At 40.6% G+C, this 22,743-nt stretch overlaps 3 protein-coding genes across 3 annotated transcripts; all 3 read left to right on the forward strand.

Annotated features, from left to right (window-relative positions):
* Nucleotides 1-1,401: 1,401 nt before the first annotated feature.
* On the forward strand, nucleotides 1,402-6,554 carry LOC139480004 (uncharacterized). The gene is made up of 3 exons (XM_071262971.1): nucleotides 1,402-1,476; nucleotides 3,396-3,490; nucleotides 4,336-6,554. The coding sequence occupies exons 2-3, from the start codon at nucleotides 3,396-3,398 to the stop codon at nucleotides 6,113-6,115; spliced, it is 1,875 nt and encodes a 624-aa protein (XP_071119072.1). The 5' UTR covers nucleotides 1,402-1,476; the 3' UTR covers nucleotides 6,116-6,554.
* Nucleotides 6,555-8,061: 1,507 nt separating this feature from the next.
* On the forward strand, nucleotides 8,062-13,994 carry LOC139479245 (nucleolar protein dao-5-like). Its single transcript, XM_071262102.1, has 4 exons — nucleotides 8,062-8,199; nucleotides 9,179-9,212; nucleotides 10,431-10,509; nucleotides 11,344-13,994. The coding sequence occupies exons 2-4, from the start codon at nucleotides 9,191-9,193 to the stop codon at nucleotides 13,214-13,216; spliced, it is 1,974 nt and encodes a 657-aa protein (XP_071118203.1). The 5' UTR covers nucleotides 8,062-8,199; nucleotides 9,179-9,190; the 3' UTR covers nucleotides 13,217-13,994.
* A 3,041-nt stretch (nucleotides 13,995-17,035) lies between these two features.
* Nucleotides 17,036-21,550, forward strand: LOC139480279 (uncharacterized). Its single transcript, XM_071263333.1, has 3 exons — nucleotides 17,036-17,124; nucleotides 17,955-18,057; nucleotides 20,496-21,550. Exons 1-3 carry the CDS (start codon nucleotides 17,079-17,081, stop codon nucleotides 20,893-20,895), a joined length of 549 nt encoding a protein of 182 aa, XP_071119434.1. The 5' UTR covers nucleotides 17,036-17,078; the 3' UTR covers nucleotides 20,896-21,550.
* Nucleotides 21,551-22,743: the final 1,193 nt, after the last annotated feature.

The raw sequence follows: 22,743 nt of genomic DNA on the forward strand, positions 1-22,743 counted from the left end.
TTGTACCGATGTCGGGAATCGAACCCGGGTCTTCGGCGTGATGAGCGAACGCCTTTACCACTAGGCTACTCGACCGCACCAGGTCATGCAATGAATGCCCATAATAAGTATATGTAACTAAATGTATACGTCCCTAATCGGCAATGTCCGTCGGTGTTTCCGGACTAGCAAAATTGTACTGAGTTCAGTAGTACCCACTTGAGTGTACACGAAATGCAGGACCTGGTACATGTACTGTTCAAATAGATTCGAAACGGAAAATGACACAAAAACAATAACGCGCGAATTACAGAGTTCACGATTGTAACATGTTTCATTACAAGGAAGTAAGTCTATACAAGAGCGTGCATGTCGACCCAAGGTCGTCAACACAAAAGAAGATCTATAAACTGTTTATTTTCATACAGGAAATAATCTTTTTTGCAATTCCTTTTTATTCATGACCTTTGTATTGTTTGTACTTCAATACTTGCTAATGTATATGAAAGCGACAAAAACCTTTCGTTTGTAATAGGAAATCTCTGCTGAAAGCACAGACGAATGTACGGTTCCGACCTTATCATGAGCAGGTGTTTATGAATCATTATTAAACAGTGACGATACCAGGTGTCAGTCAGTGTATTCTGCCCCTCCCGTGGCACCGTCAAAAGTAGATGCAAAGTCAAGTCAAGTGTTCACCCCCAAAAAACGGGAACAAATGGTACAAGTCAAAATAGGGAACTGCATTGGACATCATTTTTGTCATTTTGGACATGTCCTCCACAAGTCCATCATGAAACCTTTTGATTGAGGCCGTGAATGTTGTAACCTTGATCAAACAGCTTTTGAGTCGTATGAAGCTCTTCGTAGAAAGAGCATGCTCATTATACCTCAAGGGTTCTGAAATGTAGACGCCAGGGGCTGGAGCTGCGTGAATATTGCTCGACCATCGGAAGTTAACCATCGGAAAGTTGAAGTCATCCCTCCTGCCTGACAGTAAATGTTCTAATTACGTCGGTGAACGGGAGACAAAGTCACAAGTCACTGTCAAAAGGTTGCGTCGAATACCATATTCGCCGGAATAATGGTATGTGGATGATCACGATAGAATAGTTATTTCATATTGAATATTTCCTATGTATGGTTTTCTTAATGAGGTGTGTTTTAGATGGTATGTTTCTTGAATTTGTATATCGTGGGTTCGAATCCACCCTGATTTAGGTTATAGGTTTGTCAGTACCAAATCCGTATTGTGGGTTTCACCAAAACGGTAAACGTCTGAGACTTCCATCACTTCTTGGTTCCTTCCCATCAAGGTGACGCACTTTGATATAAATACTGCTCAAAGCGGCGTTAAAACAAAACTTACTAACTTACTGAAGGCATACAGCCACAAAGGGAAGTTGTGAGTCACGGAAAACACTCAAAATATTTCCTGTGCGAATTCAGTTATCGAGTTTTACAGAGATATATCTCCGAGAGGCACGAACGAACACGGTATGTCAATTTAATATACATTTCAGCAAAATAATCAACATCGTCTTTAAAACATTCATAAATGCTCCTAGTTGTTAATTCCTCTGTATATGATTTTGTCAAAGACACGACACGACTGTTAACTCGCGATGCTATCCTTATCTAGCATTGTTTGACTCCTGATAACTAGACATTACTTAACTCACCATAGAACTTTCTTAATCTATCAGTGTTTGACGCCTGATAACTAGACATGACTTAACTCTCCACAGAACTTTCTTAATCTATCAGTGTTTGCCGCCTGATAACTAGACATGACTTAACTCTCCATAGAACTTTCTTAATCTATCAGTGTTTGACGCCTGATAACTAGACATGACTTAACTCTCCACATAACGTTCTTAATCTATAAGTGTTTGACCCCTGATAACTAGACATTACTTAACTAACGTGGAACTTTCTTAATCTATCAGTTTTTGACCCCTGATAACTAGACATGACTTAACTTTCCATAGAACTTTCTTAATCTATCAGTGTTTGACCCCTGATAACTAGACATGACGTAACTCTCCATAGAACTTTCTTAATCTATCAGTGTTTGACCCCTGATAACTAGACATGACGTAACTCTCGATAGACCTTTCTTAATCTATCAGTGTTTGACGCCTGATAACTAGACATGACTTAACTCTCCACAGAACTTTCTTAATCTATCAGTGTTTGACCCCTGATAACTAGACATGACGTAACTCTCCATTGAACTTTCTTAATCTATCAGTGTTTGACGCCTGATAACTAGACATTACTTAACTAACGTGGAACTTCCTTAATCTATCATTGTTTGACCCCTGATAACTAGACATGACGTTACTCTCCATAGACCTTTCTTAATCTATCAGTGTTTGACGCCTGATAACTAGACATGACTTAACTCTCCACAGAACTTTCTTAATCTATCAGTGTTTGACCCCTGATAACTAGACATTACTTAACTAACGTGGAACTTTCTTAATCTATCAGTTTTTGACCCCTGATAACTAGACATGACTTTACTTTCCATAGAACTTTCTTAATCTATCAGTGTTTGACGCCTGATAACTAGACATGACGTAACTCTCCACAGAACTTTCTTAATCTATCAGTGTTTGACGCCTGATAACTAGACATTACTTAACTAACGTGGAACTTCCTTAATCTATCAGTGTTTGACCCCTGATAACTAGACATGACGTAACTCTCCATAGAACTTTCTTAATCTATCAGTGTTTGACCCCTGATAACTAGACATGACGTAACTCTCCATAGAACTTTCTTAATCTACCAGTGGTTGACCCCTGATAACTAGACATGACTTAACTCTCCATAGAACTTTCTTAATCTATCATTGTTTGACCCCTCATAACTAGACATGACTTAACTCTCGATAGACCTTTCTTAATCTATCAGTGTTTGACCCCTGATAACTGGACATTACTCTAACTCTCCATAGAACTTTCTTAACTTTGTTAACTCTTGAAAGAAGATTTCCTCATTTACAATTGTGTTTGACACAATTTTAACTGGACACCATTTTAACTCGCGATTGATTGGTCAATGATAAGCAGACATCAGTGTTAAATCCCGATAAAAGCATTCGTTATCTAGCTTTAATTGGCCGCAAATATAAAACACAGACATTAGTTATCGTTGGCTCGAATCTCAGATTCGGCCTGTTAATGAAGTGTGGTTTGTACCCATGCTCGTGAGTCCCCAAAGTCTGACCATCTAGGACCTGAATCAATCTGTGTCATTATAAGAGTGTGCTGTGACTGAAAACGGCTCAAAGTTGCGCTAAACCGAAGTCCCTCACTCATACTCAGTTTAATGTTGATGTGTATATTGCCCTGCCCAGGTGATGAATCTGCTAACGGTACATTTAATCACCAAAGGTTTCATTTCAGATGGAGACTAATAGGAGTCTCCTGATTGCAAATCTTTCTGTATGGCCAGTGATCGTGGCCGCAGTGCTGATAATCCTCATCTATGGTTGTTTAAGGTAAATTAGGAACCGACCATTCAATATTCGGGAGGGGAGGGGAGGGGAGGGGAGGGGAGGGTGGGTTTGAGAGGGGGCTGGGATTTAATAGAAAAGAAATCTTGAAAAAATAATTATGCTTCAGAATGTTCAGGCTCAGTTTTGAATCTAATCGCGATACAAAATCCCACCACCAAATCCCCTGCCCGTGAAGATCCGGGGTAGAATAGGTCTTCAGCAACCCATGCTTGCCGTAAAATGCGACTATGCTTGTCGTAAAAGGCGACTAACGGGATCGGGTGGTCAGGCTCGCTGACTTGGTTGATGCATGTCACTGGTCCCAATTGCGTGGATCGATGCGCATGATGTCAATCACTAGATTGTTTGGTCCAGACGCGATTATTTACAGACCTCCATCATATAGCTGGAATATTGCTGAGTGCGGCGTTAAACAACCAACCAACCAACCAACCAACCAACCAAATCCCCACCCCTTCATCACCATTTCGAACTGTGTGACTCGTTGATGAAATATATCCTTCTTTCGTTGGCTTGTAGTCAAAATAAATTAGGGAAGTAATAGAAAATATACGAATCGTGTTAACTGCAGTGTTCAATATGCATGTTTCTTGTTTATGTCTTGTTCAGATTGTAGGACTACGTATAAAGAATCGAAACCGAGATACGTTTACCAGGCTTCCTTCCCTATCATGAGAGTGGGTTGTGAGCGTAGTGTCAAGTTCTTAAAGGTCATCTGACCAATTATCTTCAAGAACAAAGTTCAAGCCCAAAATCTTTAGCTCAGATAGATATGACATAGTTTTGTTGGAAGCGAATCTAAACACACTGAATCTTTGTATTTACAGAATGGTATGTCGATCCTGTATTAAAAGGCCTGCACGAAATTACATGGTGCAACTCAAGGATTACGGAACAGCATGTAGGGATAAAGATAGGCGTGAACACTCAATACACATTGACGATGATGAAGTTGGAGACAGGCTGATGTTGGATAAGGATGACCAAGTGCGGGATGATACTAACAACCGTGACGGTGTTAAAGACAAGGATAGGTTACTATTACGCGAGACTAGATATTCGCGTGAAGATGAAAGTCAGATTGATGTTATGAAGAGCAAAGAACAACAGACAGAGATAGATGAGGAGATCACACAGCATGTTACTGAATTGGTAACTACCACAACGAACTTACTAGAAAACACAAGGTACTCCAAATCTGATTCAACCGGCGATGGATGTGATCGCGAAAGGATAGATGCAAGTGAAGACATGCCAAAACGCCCGATCCCTGTTCCTAGAATGAAAAGCAGTTCCTCAAGCGAACAACAAACAAGAGAGGGCACCAACGCGTCCACAGAAACAACGTTATTGTCAGGATCACCAAGTGGATTTGAGGACAGACTTGAGGGTGATGTATTTCCGTCGCCACATGGTATTGCTAGTAATTCCCTGTCAGCATCTATTGTCAACGATACGAGGCCTTCTTTGGGGCCACCACCTCTCCCAGCTACACAACCAAGGCTGACACGAATAGGCAGGAGGCTTCCAGAGAATGCCTCACAAATGCAAAAGGCAAGGATAGAAGAACTACAGGCGGTCATTGGAAAAGACCAAATGAAGAGGGACGCGATTACCACAAAACCAACACGACCGATTGCTGTACCACTGGTGTCATCAGAGAAGTGTCCTATGGAACGTGAATGTCAGACTATAGCAATCCGCAAGTCCTTTAAGAATAGTAGGCCTACTGCGCCTCCCCCGTCTGTACCAAGACTCACAGACAAGGATGACTTTGAGATTGCAAAAAGCAACTTATCGGGTGCGGAGGTTGGAGGTGCAATCTCGCTCGAAGAAACTACAGGTGCATATGATGAAATATGCGATGACCGATTAGATGAAGCTAGCACTATAATAAATCATTATTATGATTCCATAATAGAGGACCACCTTTATGACTGTATAGATGATATGCCAGGATCTAGACGTAGTCGTCATGGACCAAAACCTAACCAACAAAACGTTGCGTTCAGAACTGAAGGACTTGATGATAATGACTTTGTTAATCCTTTCTATGCGAGGGGAATCGAAATGTCATTTGAAAAAAAGATTAAGGATGCACAGGCAAACCTATATGCTTCATTTATAGAAGAAGATGAGCCTGGTCCAGGAAATACAATCTCATTGTGTGAGCAGGGAACACCCATCTCATATGGCATGGGAATGGCTCCTCGTGAACGTATCGGCTCACAGCATGAGGTGCCTTGGAAAGCTGAGCCGTTGCGATTTTCTGGTTACCTGACAGCTATTGAATCCCATCCCTACAACGCTTCGGGATACAAGAGACAGACATCCTTTAAAGGATCAGCTGAAATTCTACCTGATGATGAATCAGCCATTGTGAAACCTGATGACACACCACTGAATGAGCAAGCTGTCCAGTACGTGAACGAAGGTATGACTGTAGCTGAGACACATAGAAAGCCACCAGTACCTGCCAACGGAAAGGAAATCAAAGCAGAAAATGAACACTACCAGGAACCATTACTTGACACATCAACAGCAAGAACGCAATCAGTGAAACCTCCCGTACCTCCCAAACCAAAGCCCGACAAGAGGTATTCATAAAAACAAAGCTTGGTGTATGTCATTGTTTCGATGCTTGAAGCACAATTCTTGATTTATGTTGGTCTTGATCGTGACTTTGACCTTGGCTTTGACATTTGATGGTGGCAAACTGGAGGACAAGACAGGCTATCACGAAACTGTCATTAGTTAAATTTCATAGTTATGTTCTAGTTTGTTTGTTGTATTGACGGGGGTATGTAAATATTCGAATCTGGACCAAATAATCCAGTTATTGACTCTCAAACTATCAATTCTAATCCGGATATTCACGGACAGTTACGTTCCTGGGGTTTCTTCGGAATGTGAAAGAATAATTTATGAATACGGATGAAGCACTGAATCAGTAAAGTTGTCTTGGTATGTTTACCAGTCTAACTGGGATACTATGCATGGTGTTGATAAAAAATGTTACGAAAGTTTTAATGGCTTTTGTGTTACAATAATGGGTGGATTTATTTACATCTTAAATAATGATGAATATAAATTTCATGATATTATATGTTACAGAGACTTTCAACATCTAGCTCATTTCACTTGCATAAAAACATTTGTAGAAAAAAAATTAATACGATATGCAATGACATGAGGATATGTCTTCATTGCTCTGTACATAACGGTTCATCTTATAGAATAAAATCTCATTTCGTTGTTGAACAGATGTTTTGTTTAGTTTGTTTCACAAAGGAAAAAGTTATACTTTTCATATTGGAAATGAAAATCATATAGATCTTAATTATTTCAATATATCCGTAAGAGAAATCAACTTTAGAAGAATTAGTAAGCCAATACTTCTGTGTCAAGTGACTAAATCGCTGTCTACCAACTGTAACAAAATAGCATTGTTACCTTGTGAGATTAAATGCATATATGCATTTCCTGTTCATAGTCCCTGTATTTAGAGAGGTAAACAATAGCCAGATCCACGTGTAATATGCAGTTGGTTCAATAGTTAATTGCCTATTAGAAAACTCCAGTTAAATATAACTAGCCATACTTAGAAGTGTTGTGTTATTATCGGTTTTATGTGTTACATTTACATATATAGACACATTTAACATGTAGGGACGCATGGAAAATGTTATTTCTTACATTGCACCATTTGTTAGAAAATATGTATTTCTGAAACCGTGTATCCAAAACGTTTAAAGGCTTGGGCTGATGTCTGTGTCTGTGTCTGTGTCTGTGTCTGTACTGAACAGAAATAATTCAACGTAAATACTATATCCATACCTGCACTGACAACCTCTAATATAACTCTATACTATAACAATACATGCGCAATATACTCGTGAAGATCCGAGTTCGAATGGATCTTCAGCAACCTACACCCTCGCGTAACAGGTGACTATGCTTGTCGCAAGAGGCGACTAAGAGGGTCGGGGATCGGACTGGCTGACTTGGTTAATGCATATCATCGTATCCCAATTGCTTGGATCGATGATCATGATATCAATCAATGGATTGTCTGGACCAGATTCGATTATTTACAGACCGCCGTCATATAGCTGGAATATTGCTGAGTACGGCGTCAAACAACAAACAAACGATAACAAAAAAACATAAAACTTCTCCAAATGTCAATCAATGCAGATTATGAATAACCAAGAAGTTGAAACGTGCTTAAGCTTCTAATGGGAGCCTCCTTTTAAACCTTTTTATTTATTAGGTTTCTTTGTAGGCTTTTTCCCCGAGGTCGTATTGATATTCAAAGCTATTTCCAATTCCTTCTTTGTATAATATAAACCGTAATATTTGTACATGAAAAACAGCCTCTCTGATTACTTTTAAAATGCATTTTAGGCCTAAAATATTTCCGGGTCGTTTTTGTATTTTCATATGAATCAAACCATTTCCTGTTCGCACATTATTAATCAGAGGTGCATCAGGCACATTTCCCTGATGTGACGTTCTCCCCATATGGCAATGGACACTGGTTGCGCCATGTTTTGTTGGTAGTTCATTGCCATTACATTCGTATTCCTTATGAACCGTGTGGTGTTAATATGTGATTAAGCTAAGTGGGCGGGTGTCCTCCTTTTGACCCTGGAACCCTGCTCGGCGTTTGGCAAGAAGCGGGATATCAGGTATGAAATTATCCTTTTGATCAAATCAAACTAGTACACTTGAAGTGAAATATTTAATGACAATTCGATCATGACTACTTCCATTTGTGTTATACTAGGACAAAGAATTGCTTCCTTATTGCTCGCCGCGAATGGCTATATTATTATTAGCTACTTTCATATTGGATACATCCGTTTTAGAACACATAGGCACAATGTAACGATCATGAATACAGATCATGCCAATCTCTAGAATACAACATTGTTCTCCCGTCTGATACTAGATACATTGGTACACAATACAATGATAAGCACAGTGAGAAGTCTATTTATCATAGAATTCATCATTTTCAAAAGGTAATTATTTACATACATACACTATTTATCCTCTATATGTACGTAACGCGCACTGACTGTGGTTAAAAACATTTGCAAAAATGGATAGTAAATATATTTTAATAGTCAGGATCGATAGAATGTATTGAGAATGATATTTCTTTTTAAGAGTTGTAATACACTATATGACTGTTTTCTGTATTGATTTATATATTGATAAAGCTGCATGTACTATTTACCAGTATACCATGGTGAAGAAATGTTATTTGGTGGTGCCTTTGTATTTTATTAGGCTTGTTATAAGTAGTTCCTTAATAAAGATGAATGGCGGCCATGTACTGTACTTGAATTTGTCAGATACTACACAAAATAATATGAAACAAGAACATATTTAGAGAGAGAGAGGCGGAATGATGTTTTTCATGCGAATCTTATTGTGACGTAAGATCGTAATGACGTCACACTAGACACGGGATCCAGATGACGGAAACAATACATTCGTCCGCGTGAAGTGATAGTTACCTTAATTCACTATGGTTAATATATACATTTGTACGAAATATTTCTCTCTCCCTCTCTCTCTCTCTCTCTCTTGAAGTATTGAAGTATCATGTTGCTTTGTATGCTTTAAAAGGCTTTGACGTCGAACTGGTTTCTATTTCAGTTCAGTACGCCTATGATGGACAACTACGACCCAGGTAATCTGGAATTTCCATGTACTGTCACTGTATGTTGCAACTATCTGTGGACTATGGTCTCGCATGTATGACTCAAGAGGACGCAGTCATGTGTCACATGTACACTGTATATGGTCTACGTGCTTCCTATCGTGTGCTAATTAACGTGTCATTTATAGTGTACAGAACGTGTGGCATAAGCTCTTGAGCATGTGAATGACATGTTTATATCTAAGGCCACTTATATCTATTATCTGATCTTCTGATTCACCTGGGGGCACGGGTGGCCCAGTCGTCTTAAGCGCCGCGATTCGCTGTGCAGAGTTGTGCCCTTTGGCACGCCAGAAACCTATAATTGTGGGTTCGAATCCCGGTTCGCCCCGATTATGTTTCTAGGTTTGTCAGCACCATATCCGTGCTCATGGGTTTCACCGAAGTGGTAAACGTCTGAGACCTGCATCACTTCGGGCTTTCCACCCACATTAAGCTGACACGCCGTGATATAGGTGGAATAATGTTAAAAGCGGCGTTAAACCCAACTCACCCACTCCCTCTGATTCACCTTACATGTATATTTTCAAATAAAGCTTTTTCTATATTAAGTGGTTATTTTCTGATAAAAAAACCATGTCATCTTATTAAAAAATGCTTTTGTATATACTTGTGGTTAACAACTGACAAAGAATCCATAACACAAGCTCTTCTAGGAATCAAAAGCAGTACCCTAAAATGCAAATCTCACTAATTTTCGATTATTTTCAAATAAAGTTTTTTCTATATTAAGTGGTTATTTTCTGATCAAAAACATGTCTTTTTGTAATAAAATACTTCTGTATTTACTTGTGGTTAACAACTGACAAAGAATCCATTAAAGCGTCTCCCCTTTAAAAATACCTCCTATGCATGAAATAGGTTTTCTGTAGTTTAAACTAATTGCAAAGTCTGGTTCACAACGCAGTCAACAATATCAAACATCACGAAAGGATGGAGTATTGTCAGACATACCACTTGTTGATAGCATGAACAACATTCCACACATGCCGTGATACATGTAAGTGTGTATGTCATGTGTGGACTGGACAGAACAGTTTGGCATATCACATTACATTGAATGGATGTGTTATTACCGAGTGCAGGTCAAGTTTTAGCCACAGAATAAGTCAAGCTGCGATACCGGACACACAAACCGGAATATTGGAAAAACATTATGTTTGTGTACGTTTCATTTCCCTTTTCCAGTTGCACATCCTGGTGTGTGGATATTTGGGATTTCTGCTGTTATCCTTCTCCCCATCGTCGTCTTCATCTGTATACGAAGGTATCTCTCCAACATTAATTCTTTCATCTCAGCGAAGGGAGCGGCGGAGGGAGAGAGGGGAGCGTCAGAGCGAGGGAGGGAGAGGGAGGGAGGGAGAGAGGGAAGGAGCGGCGGAGGGAGAGAGAGGGAGGGAGAGAGAGGGAGGGAGCGGCGGAGAGTGAGATGGAGGGAGAGAGCAGGGGAGAGAGAGGTAGGGAGGGAGCGGCGGAGAGAGAGAGAGAGAGAGGGGGGTGCGGCGGAGGGAAAGAGAGAGAGGGAAGAAAAGAGAGAGGGAGGGAGAGAGCAGGAGAGAAAGAGAGGTAGGGAGCGTCGGAGAGAGAGGGAGGGAGCGGCGGAGAGTGAGATGGAGGGAGAGAGCAGGGGAGAGAGAGGTAGGGAGGGAGCGGCGGAGAGAGAGAGAGGGAGGGAGCGGCGGAGAGTGAGATGGAGGGAGAGAGCAGGGGAGAGAGAGGTAGGGAGGGAGCGACGGAGAGAGAGAGAGAGGGAGGGTGCGGCGGAGGGAAAGAGAGGGAGGGAGGGAAAGAGAGAGGGAGGGAGAGAGCAGGAGAGAAAGAGAGGTAGGGAGCGGCGTAGAGTGAGAGAGAGAGAGGGAGGGAGAGAGCAGCGGAGAGAGAGAGGGAGGAGGGGGAAAATATGCCTGTTATAACAAAGGCTGTTTGCAGCCATTACATATATCTTTGCCTTGATGTGTAGATATTTACTTCAATGCAATTAAATAGAAATCCTCATATCAATGAAAATTGCTATGTCATGTTCTTTCCTAAATACCACTTTCTGCATCTTCTAGGTAGCCATATTATCTAAATAATTGCTTTTTGCTTGTTTTATACACAGAAAGAAGAGAAGGTATACGTTTCTTGGAAGCATGGACATTGCCACAGTCTTCGGACAGATCACAGCAGATGCCGAAGACAACACTGAAATGCGATCCAACGAGCCAGACCCTTCGTTATGCGCATCTGGCGCATCTGCGAAACCTGCTCCATGCGCAAACAAACGCGAATCAACAGCATCGGGCAGCTCTATGAGGAGCGGGAGTAAATCGTGTTTTGTAAATCAGCAACCGGCGGTGAACATGGGTGGTTGTCGTCAGAAAAGTAAGTCAACATTCCATGCTACATTACGAGACTTTAACCCCGAAACTGGCACAGATGATGACATTGCCAACTATTCCAAGCCTAACAGAGGTCGCAGAAGCGACTACGAGGCAATATATCTGAAGAATCCTAAACGTGATCCCAATAAATCAAGGCCTCTTCCACCAATTCATCCTTCACAACTGAAATTAACAGAAGCAGAAAGGGCATCTCTTCCTGAAAACGCGCTGAGAAGAATGCAAACACAGTCACTAACACACTGTCCCGTATCGAACTTAGCAATAAGTGCAGCAAATCATCATCAATCAAACTCCGCTGAGCGTGTACCAAAGAATCTATCTAAAACGGAGGAAACCTGTAACCCCGGTAATGATTACAAGAAAAATACTCTTCCAATGGCGAAGTTATCTAAGATGGCAGGGCGTCCACTTCCACCAATCCAAATGGCTGGAATGAAACCAGCTGTCAAATCAGATAATAACAGTCAACATCAGGAGATAGGTGAAAAGAGGTTGAAATGCGCGATACCTGATCGTCCAGAAGAGTTAGCGGCCAGCGCTAATGAATCTCTTGGCAATCCTGCACGGCCAAAAGGATCACCATCTGCAAAGAAGAAAAAACATCACAAGAAACAAAAAGCGAAGAAGCCAGTCACCAGCGGAAATAAAATTGATGGTAACATAAACAAACCACAGGTGACAAAGGAGGATTCACCAAAGATTCTCAAACCGGGTCAAGATTGTAGCAGCAGTGGTCTCGAATCCCCACAACAGGCATATGCATTAAAATATATTACAGACAAGTATACTGATGCCCCTAAAAATCAACAAATAGGTTACCAGAGAAGCAATATTCTTAAAGCCTCTTCTGCCTTTGCACCCTGCTCGTCAAATTTGTCAACGACCAACAACACTGAAAAAAACATCACGCAGCCAACACCGTCAGGTTCTGATAAGTCTTCTTTGAAACAACTGAGTCCACGTTCTTTGACGGTTGAAGGAAGGTCTCATCAGAATGCAAACTTGTTTGCGTATTTCTCTGAAGACATAACGCTACCCTCAAATGAACTGGTAGCAGATCTGTCACGGTCTGCATTAACTGAAGAACAGCCTAAAGCAATCAATCTGATGAAACCAAATGACAAAATAGGAGAAGATGCGACCGTAGAGCTCTTAACCCAAGATGTACTCCAAATAGGACCACCTATTGCTAAAGTCCCATCTATGGAACAACCTGAAGTGGATGATGCTAAACTTGTTCTCAATATTCATAACTCAGATAAAGAAATGTCAAAGAAAAGTGATAAGTTGCAAGGCATAGCCAGTGATACACCTAGCCTCGGTGTTCCAAGCAAAGCCACACCCAAAGATGGTTTGTCTGCTGTTGCACTTGAAAAGGAACCCGAATTAAAAGTCGTGTCCAAGGACGTCCTAGAAACAAAAATACCAGTGCCCGAGGTACTAAAATCAACAGCTGGGGACACAGTTTCAGTGAAATCGTCCGATATCAAAGCACCATTGGCAAGAGAAGAGATAAACGCGACAGAATCAGACACGATTAAGAAAGAGATGCAACCAAATCTGAGACGTGCGAGCGAAGGAAAAAAATGATAAGTCAAAGGATGTGAAGCCCAAGGCGAAGCTTTTCTCCGTTAGTAGGGGAGGCAGTTACAAGATAGGTGATCTTTGTCAATTGTAGCTGCAACTAAAGGGCAACGTAGACATGTACCGGATAGTGACTGAAGCAAGGGATATATATGATATGCACTAGTGAAATATATGCCCAGATAATGACCGGATCGATGGATATATATGATATGCACTAGTGCAATATATGCCCGGATAATGACTGGATCGATGGATACACATGATATGCACTAGTGCAATATATGCCCGGATAATGACTGGATCGATGGATATACATGATATGCACTCGTGCAATATATGTCCATCCAATGACTGGATAGGTGGATATTTATTATATGCACTAGTGCAAAATATGCCCTCAGAATGACTTGATCGGTCCATACTGATTGTATATGCAATATCTATCCATGTAATGACTGGATCGCTATACATGTATATCCGTGAGATGCACTATTTGTACGTGTAATGGCCAGGTCGGTGTATATTCAGTATATGCACTAGTGCTGCATATGTCAGCGTAGTGTCTGGACAGATGGATTCATTATATAATGAAAAATATACCCGTGGAAAGGCTGCATTCGGGTATAGTTATAACATGTGTTTGGGCAGTTTATTGCCCGGAAAACGACTTAGATTGGGACATTATATGCGCGGGGACAATATGTCCCCATATAATGCAGTATTGATGTTTTGGTCATGTACATTTGTAACGTTAACGTTAGTCAAATGTGTTGAAATTCTATTGTTTCTGAGATTTTAATAAAATATATTTACTTCACAGTGCTGTTTGTAATTTACAGTATGCAGGGTAATTGGTATTCACCCACTATTGTAGCAGCTTCTAAAAAGGAACAGCCAGTTTCATAAGCGATATAATGTTTAAAGAGGCGTTGTTATTTGAAACCGGAACAAAGAAATATAACGTCGAGGAAAAGGCATGCATTAAAGTACTATCTCTGATATGTGACCATCTAGTTTTATATCGAGTGAGTGAGTGGGTTCAACAGTAGTCTGAACAGTATTTCAGTTACTTCACGGCGTGTCAGCTTAATGTGGGAGGAAAGCCCGAAGTGATGCAGGTCTAAGATGTCTACCACATTGGGGAAACCCACAAGCGCCGGTAACATCATCCGGACGAATTCAAACCTACGAAAATAGGTTTCTGGCCTGCATAAGGGACGCAACTCTCTCACAACAAATAGCAGTACCTTCGACGACTGGTCTACACGCGCCGTAGTTCCATTTCGAATCGTCAAATTCTTCTGGTATGAGATATTGTGCTAATGTAATAATGTACTATTGATTTTTGTTTGAGATTAATTAATGTCATAAAAGTCAATACTTCAGACCATATGGAGATATAGACCATAATGCCTCTGTGACCATAAAAAGATACAATTAATGGATGATGTATAGGGGACCGAGCTGCTATGTTCCTCCAGAAAACATTAGGCTGGTGTGTTTGTGCTGAAATATCCACACACATGAAGCACATTTGCAACTGATGTGTCAGCAACTGAATCAATAACTCTAACAAAAACAAGGAAATATTTAAGGCTAAAATAACACGTGAGGTTGTGAAATTCGACTTTCGGATCGTGGAGGGATGCACAATATCCATGGTGTCAAATGTAGTACAGTAAACTACGGTTATAACGAACTCAAAGCGACCCCTTATTTTAGTTCGTAATAACTGTAGTTCGTTATAAGCATACATACAGCATATATGCAACCAATGGCCGGGTCTAAAAAATAAGTTCGTTATATGGATGAGTTCGTTTTAAGCGTGTTCGTTATAAGAGAAGTTTACTGTAAGTGTCATTATAATACTTCCGTATCTCTATGGTTCAGCTAATACTAGAATTCAAAAGAAAAAACGTGTACCGCGAGTTGTAGCTCCAACATCTAAGTTTGCACCGTGAACGGCCAAAGTGAAAACTGACAGCCTAGTGGTTAAAGCGTTCGCTCGTCACGCCGAAGACCCGGGTTCGATTCCCGACAATGGGTACAATGTGTGAAGCCCATTACTGGTGTCCCCCGCCGTGATATTGCTGGAATATTGCTAAAACCGGCGTAAAACCATACTCACTCACTCACTTAAGTGGAGGGGCACTAGCGACATCGTGGATCAACGAATTACAAAAGATTCTTCAGCAACATCACTGACATACGTACATAGCGGCTCAAATATAAAGTGAGTGAGTGAGTTGGGTTTTACGCCGCTTTTCGCAATATTCCAGCAATATCACAGAAATGGGCTTCATATATATAAAGTGTAATGCTGCCGACACAGCTAAGTTTCACGTGACGTCATATAGACATAATGAATATAAAAATACATTGTTTGCACACTTCGCTTTCAATCAAAGCGTAAAAAACATTTCCACAATCACGACAAATATCGACCAAAAGAGTTCATTGTACGACTCCTACTATATCCCAAGCGTGTGTTAATGTCCGATACAATTCCTTATTTTGACTTGTACCATATGCTACCATGAACAGTTGTCTTGCCTTTGCATGTGTTTGTGACGGGTGACACCGGCGGGGCAGGATACGCTCACCTTTTCGCGAACAACTGGTTTGATAATGATTCATAAACACATGCTTATGATATAGTCGAAATCGTACAATGGACTGTTTTTGGCCGATATTCCTTATTACTGTGGGTTTTTGTCGTCTCTATTCATCACTCTCAAATACTGATTATAACAGGTGTTTGCTAAATTGTGAACGTATACTCCCCCTAACGGTGGCATCCGTCACAAACACATAAAAATGCAAGTCAATTGTTTACCTGAAATAATACGGTAAAAAAATGGAATTGTATCGGACACCATTGTTGTCACCGATGCGTCACATTTGGAAGTGTTCTCCACATGTCTGACATAAAACCATTTTGAAAGTTTTACTTTGACCTAGCATGTTGTAACCTGGATCCAACAACCTTTAAACAAAACTGTGCACAATCTGATTATTACAGTTATCTTGGTGAACTCAGTTACTCCCTCTTATATATACACTTACCTATCAAATACCGCCGTATAACCTGTGACGATCCGGGGTAGAATAGGTGTGCAGGAACCCATGCTTGTCGTAAGAGGCGACTAACAGGATCAGGTGGTCAGGCTCGCTGACTTGGTTGATGCATGTCATCGCATCCCAATTGGATGGATCGATGCGTATCAAGTCAGTCACTGGATTGTGTGGTCCAGACTCGATTATTTACAGACCGTCGTCATATAGCCGTAATATTGCTAAGTGCGGCCTCAACCAAAAACAAATAAACAAACAAACAAAACCGCCATGATATACTAGAAAATGGAATATTACTGAATGCGTTGCAAACCAAACCGAAAGAAACAATCACAATATTGATAGAAACAGTATTTTCAATAAGTCATAGGAAGAAAAGGAGATTTTGTTAAAGAAAATCAGTTTTGGTACAAAAAGAAGTTTGTCGATAAAGAGTCATTATTTAGTTTATTAAAACTGATACTGTATCGCCACACGTTTCTCCTTAATGTCAGACTCCCATATGACAGAGGATATATATATGTGTAGTAACACATTGTGTCCGGTAGCAATCACGCCTTCTCTTGTTCAACCCGTTTTTTACGCTTAATCCACTTTTCTGGCTTTATACTGTATAAAGTGTCCTATTCGCCTGTCTTACCGCCTGTTAACCACCTCTTTCCGAACAAGGGTGATGTTTAAAACATTTCTCACGTCACCAATAATTCATGTTTCATTTTCCTGTTTTGACAAATTAAAATGGATTGTGAACAACATTGAGTCAGGCAGTGCGTGAGGACACATCCGTGAAATGGGAGATCAGGACTTCTTTAGGTTTGGAACATTAAAAGGAGAAGGTATGTGCATATACATTTCATGGTGTTGGTCTGTGTATCATACGACAGTAATATTGACGCCGTTAAAACAAAGGCTTAAGTCAATACTACTACTCTACCATAAGTGACATTCCGCATGTGCGATATATCTGTCACAGTAGCCAGGGCCCCGTTTGACAAAAAGAATTTAGTGCTAAGTGTCAACTCACATACTTCGACTTACTCTTTGTGAAACAGAGCATTGGTATCGATACAGCGTATAACTGGTTCAAATCCTTTGGCTCGTTTCTGTCGTTGAAAGGAGCTAAACATAAACATGAGCTATAAAAATTTGACATTTCAGGTTTTTTTTGTTTTTTGTTTAACGCCGCACTCAGCAGTATTCCAGCTATATGACGGCGGTCTGTAAATAAACGAGTCTGGACCAGACAATCCAGTGATTGACATCATGAGCCTCGTTCCACGCAATTTGGATACGACGACATGCATTAACCAAGTCAGGGAGCCTGACCACCCGATCTTGTTAGTCGCCCCTTACGACAAGCATAGTCGCCTTTTACAGCATGCATTGGTTGCTGAAGACCTATTCTACCCCGGATCTTCTCGGGTCGACATTTCAGTATGAGGGTGTGGCACAGACACACGATTGATGGATAAATATTAGCTAACCACCCATCCCATCGGGTACAAAGAGCACAAACTAAAAATATCCATTTTTGATCATATGAATAACGATTTTACAAGATTTAAAAGTGCTTGATGATGTGTTCTGTATGATATAATATACGGCACGGCCGAATCGCCTTTTGGTTACTGCTTAGACTACCTTAACCCAAACTATTATATTTCAGACAAAAAACACCTTTGGTATCTGACGTATCTGATGGTCACAGTCATGGCACTGTTTCTCAGCTACATTGGCCTTCTTGTCCTGCAGTTTATCATCAGCAAAAGGTGCGTTACGCTACTATTCTGAAACAACAACAGTCACACTTTGCGCGCTTCTTTGTCCTGAAGAAGTGTCGCATTTACACCCAAAAATACATTAATTTTGTGTTTAGCGCGTTACCAGCTCTATGTCAGCAGCCCCTGAATATTCCGATATCATAATTCCAAAAATAATAACAAGAATATATACTGAACAACAAAAGGAAATGACACCAATATTTTAGTGTATTTTCAAAACAAGTAAAGTTGGGTTTCAATGTTGTAGTACATGTATGGAATCAAGTCACAAATATGCAACTGCTACAGAAAAGCATGCATTCCATGCAAAAGTTAACTTTTATGCAAGCCCCATACATTTCACAACCCAAGAATGGGTATAAAAACAGGATTCCATATGCATTGTTTAGCATCGTGCTGACAACAACCACTCAGAAAAACAAAAAAATTACGCAATTATTCAACATTACGAAATGCCACGCCTGTCCGGAAATGAGCGTCTGCGAGCCATTGGTATGCTTGAAGCAGGATCGAGTCAGACAAATGCAGTCAGAGACCATCCTCGGAGTGGCAGGCCACGCGTAACCAATAATCGACAAGACAACTGGATTCGAACAACACACCTACGAAATCGATTCCAGCCAGCAACAGTGACTGCAAGAAGCATCCCTGGCCTTCGATGAGTATCTTCACAAACCGTACGTCGCCGGCTCAGATGTGCAGGGATTGTAGCCAGAAGACCCGACAGACGTCCCATTTTGACAGGAAACCACCGTCAAGCACGTCTACAGTGGTGCAGACAGCGCCTACGCTGGACGGCCATGCAGTGGGGATTCACTATTCACTGAAGAGTCTCGTTTTCACCTCAGCAACAGCGAGGGAAGGATTCGAGTGTACCGACGTCGAGGTAACGTTACGTCAATCATTGTGTCATGAAGATCGGTTCGGGGACGGCAGCGTTATGGTATGGGGTGGGATTACAGCAAGACGGAAGACCCGTTTGATAGTGGTAGAGGGAAATCTCAATGGACAGCGCTACCGCGACGAGATCATCGGCCCTGTTGTTGTATCGTTTCTGCGTCGTCATTGCCATGGCATTACCTTTCAACATGACAACGCCTGGCCACATATTGCTCGACTTGTTCTCTTCAACAAAACAACGTGAATGTCATCCTCTGGCCGGCTCGCTCCCCTGATCTCTCACCAATCGAGCACATGTAGGATGAGATGGATCGGCGCCTTCGACGTCAACCACGTGTTTCAGAGACACTCCAGGAACTTCGAAACATGTTCCAGCAGATATGGACAGATATCCCACAGGACTTTGTGCGACGCCTGGTCCATTCCATAAGACGAAGATGTGATGCTTGCATCACAACCAGAGGTGGACACACACGCTATTGATTTGTAAATTGACATTTTGGCATTTTCATGGGTTTTTTATGAAATCACGCATTTTCTGAAGTCAGTATAGCAAATTAAACCATTTGAACACTTAGGAGTCTTTTATCTGTTGCAAATCGAATTTGTTTCAGATTTTGTAAAAAACGTAACTTTGCATTAAATCTCATTCAATGTCACAGGAACTTTTGTTGTTCAGTTTATTTTGTACGTCAGAAAACGGGTGCGGCTAATATAATTGGAAGTGTAACACACAATGTTTCTCCTTTGGTTAGAGGTTAAGCATTTTGTCTAATAATATCGTGTATCACCGAATACAGGTTTTTGATGGTAATTTAGAGTATTAGCCTTTTTAAATTCAAAATTTTAGCCATTCATATTCATGCATATAAATGTAACCTGAGAGTAATGGTAAAAATGTAAAATGTAAAAAAATTAAATAAAACAAAAACTCATATAAATCGAAGTCGAAGTCAATACACCGCCGTGAAGACGAGCCATATTTTATATGTATATTATATACGTGTATATCAGGGATGCCTGTAAGTAGGTGTGGTATACCAGCAGTAGCAATAAGAGTAGTCCTCAACACCGCCGTGGTCAGAGTAATCAGCCAGCTAGCAATATAATGATAAGATATAAGATTGATTTGTTATAAATACATAGTCATTTAAACACACACACACACACACACACACACACACACACACACACACACACACACACACACACACTCACTCACTCACTCACTCACTCACTCACTCACACATTCACTCACACACACACACACACACACACACACACACACACACACACACACTTTTAGCATTTTTACATTAGTATGTACTTTTGGTTTGTTTGTGTATTGTTTAACGCCAAACTCAGCTATATTCCAGCTATCTGACGGCCATTTGTATGTTAAATCTCCAGTGGACATATGTCTTAACTGAAAACGCCACAGATTTTTGTCATAACTGACAATGTCATTCGACATAATAAAAACTCATTTGTATTTTATCCACCAAATGACGTTTCTGTAATTCCAGGTATCGTCGTCGCCGCACGCACGGTATCCCTAGAAGGGATCCGGTCATGAGTGAAGATGACTGTATTTCCCTCCAAGATCTGTCCGACATGGAAGGCTGTGTTTTTCGAGAGGAAGGGAGAGAGAGTATGCTTCTGGACAACGGTAGAACATCCAGGAAACGGTATAACAGCCATCCCATTGAAGAACAGGATCGTGCCTATATGAATGAAGTGTCTCGAGAAAACGCCATTCAAGCAGACATGTCAATTGGCATAGGCTTTTCATCAATGTCAAGCGACAATGGCGTGTCGGGAGAGTTGGCTGTTTCAGATGGACGTCGGTTAAAGGAAGGTGCTTGGGAAAACAATTATATATATGTTGGCCATGACCTACGTGAACAAAGTGATACTGTATTCTGAAAACAACTATGGAAATTGAAAACAGTTGTACCAAAGTTTCGACATTCTAAGGACCATGTAAGAAGCGATTTTAGATGACCTGCTATTTTGGATACGGGATTTGCATATTTATTTATTTTAATCTCTCGTGCATCGTGACCATGAGATACATTCCAAACATACAACATTTCGAGAAAAGAGTCTGTGATGGTTTACGCTGTGTAAGTACTCCAGCCAGGTTACGTCGAGCTGTAAATAATCGGGATGGTTGGTTTTGGTTTGTTGTTTAACGCCGCACTAAGCAATATTCCAGCTATATGACGGCGGTCTGTAAATAATCGAGTCTGGACCACACAATCCAGTGATTAATATCATGAGCATCGATCCACTCAATTGGGATACGATGACATGCATTAACCAAGTCAGCGAGCCTGACCACCCGATCCCGTTAGTCGCCTTTTACGACAAGCATAGTCACCTTTTACGGCAAGCATGGGTCTCTGAGGACCTATTCTACCCCGGAATAATCGGGATGGACACGGTAAACTTGTGCTTGATGTCATAAACGACGATGAGTCATATGGTGACAATCCGTCCTTCATTGTAGTCCCTTCTTAGTGCAAGCATTGGGTGCGGAGGACCTTTCTGACACCAAGGGACGACTGCAGTTGATAGGTCCATGTGACTATAAGATTATAATATCGAGACATCGTTTAGAGTATGACAATACATAGAAAACACATATCAATGTATGTAATAATTTGTAAAAAAATAAATGTTTCGATTATTGGTTTGTCCTCTATATCCGGAGGAGTGTGTAATATACACACGTATCTTAATATGATCTGATTATACATTAAGGTTATCCGTTGGTGTCCACACTAGGACAAATGTACATAACATAACGACGTCATATCTCCGTCAAATGAATATGACTTGAGTAAATATATACAGTAGCACGTGTATACGTATCATATCATACACAACTGCACAAGTATAAATGAGTGTGCGTGCATATTGCCGCTTCGAACAATATTTCACTTATATCATAAAATATAAAACCTCGAATAAATGCAATTTCGAGTCAGTTACCACTTTGATGAGATACGCGAGCACAGGTATGGTGCTGACAAACCTAGAAGGAATAAGTATGGGTGTAGGCCGCATTTAGCAATATCCCAGAAATTTCTCAGCAATATCTAAACACTATCCCAGCACTTTCCCAACACTATCCCAGCAATATCACAGCAATATCCCAGCATTATCACAGCAATATCACAGCAATATTCCAACAATATTCTAATAATATCCCAGTAATATCACAGCTATCTTCCAACAATAATCAAACAATATCCAAGCAATATCCCAACAACATCCTAGAAATATCCAAGCAATATTCTAACAATATCCCAGCAATATCCAAACAATATTCAAACAATATTCAAACAATATCCTAGCAATATCCCAACAATATCCCTGCAGTATCCCAGCAATATTCTAACAATATCCAAGCAATATCCAAGAAATATTCCAACAATATCCAAGCAATATCTCAGCAATATTCTTCGCAATATCCTCGCAATATCCCAACAATATCTCAACAATATTCCAGCACTATCACAGCACTATCACAGCAGTATCCCAGCAATATTCCAACAATGTTCCAGCAATATCCCAGCAATATCTAAGCAGTATCCAAGCATTACCTAGAAACTTCCCAGCAATATTTCATCAATATCCAATCAATATCCCAGCAATATCCCAACAATATTCCAACGATATTCCAATAATATCCCAGCAATATACAACCAATATCCAAGCAATATCCGAACAATATCCCAACAATATTCCAACAGTATTTCAACAATA

The sequence above is a fragment of the Haliotis cracherodii genome, unplaced genomic scaffold, assembly GCF_022045235.1.
Source record: "Haliotis cracherodii isolate W230 unplaced genomic scaffold, xgHalCrac1.p SCAF_4, whole genome shotgun sequence".
Lineage (NCBI taxonomy): Eukaryota > Metazoa > Mollusca > Gastropoda > Lepetellida > Haliotidae > Haliotis > Haliotis cracherodii.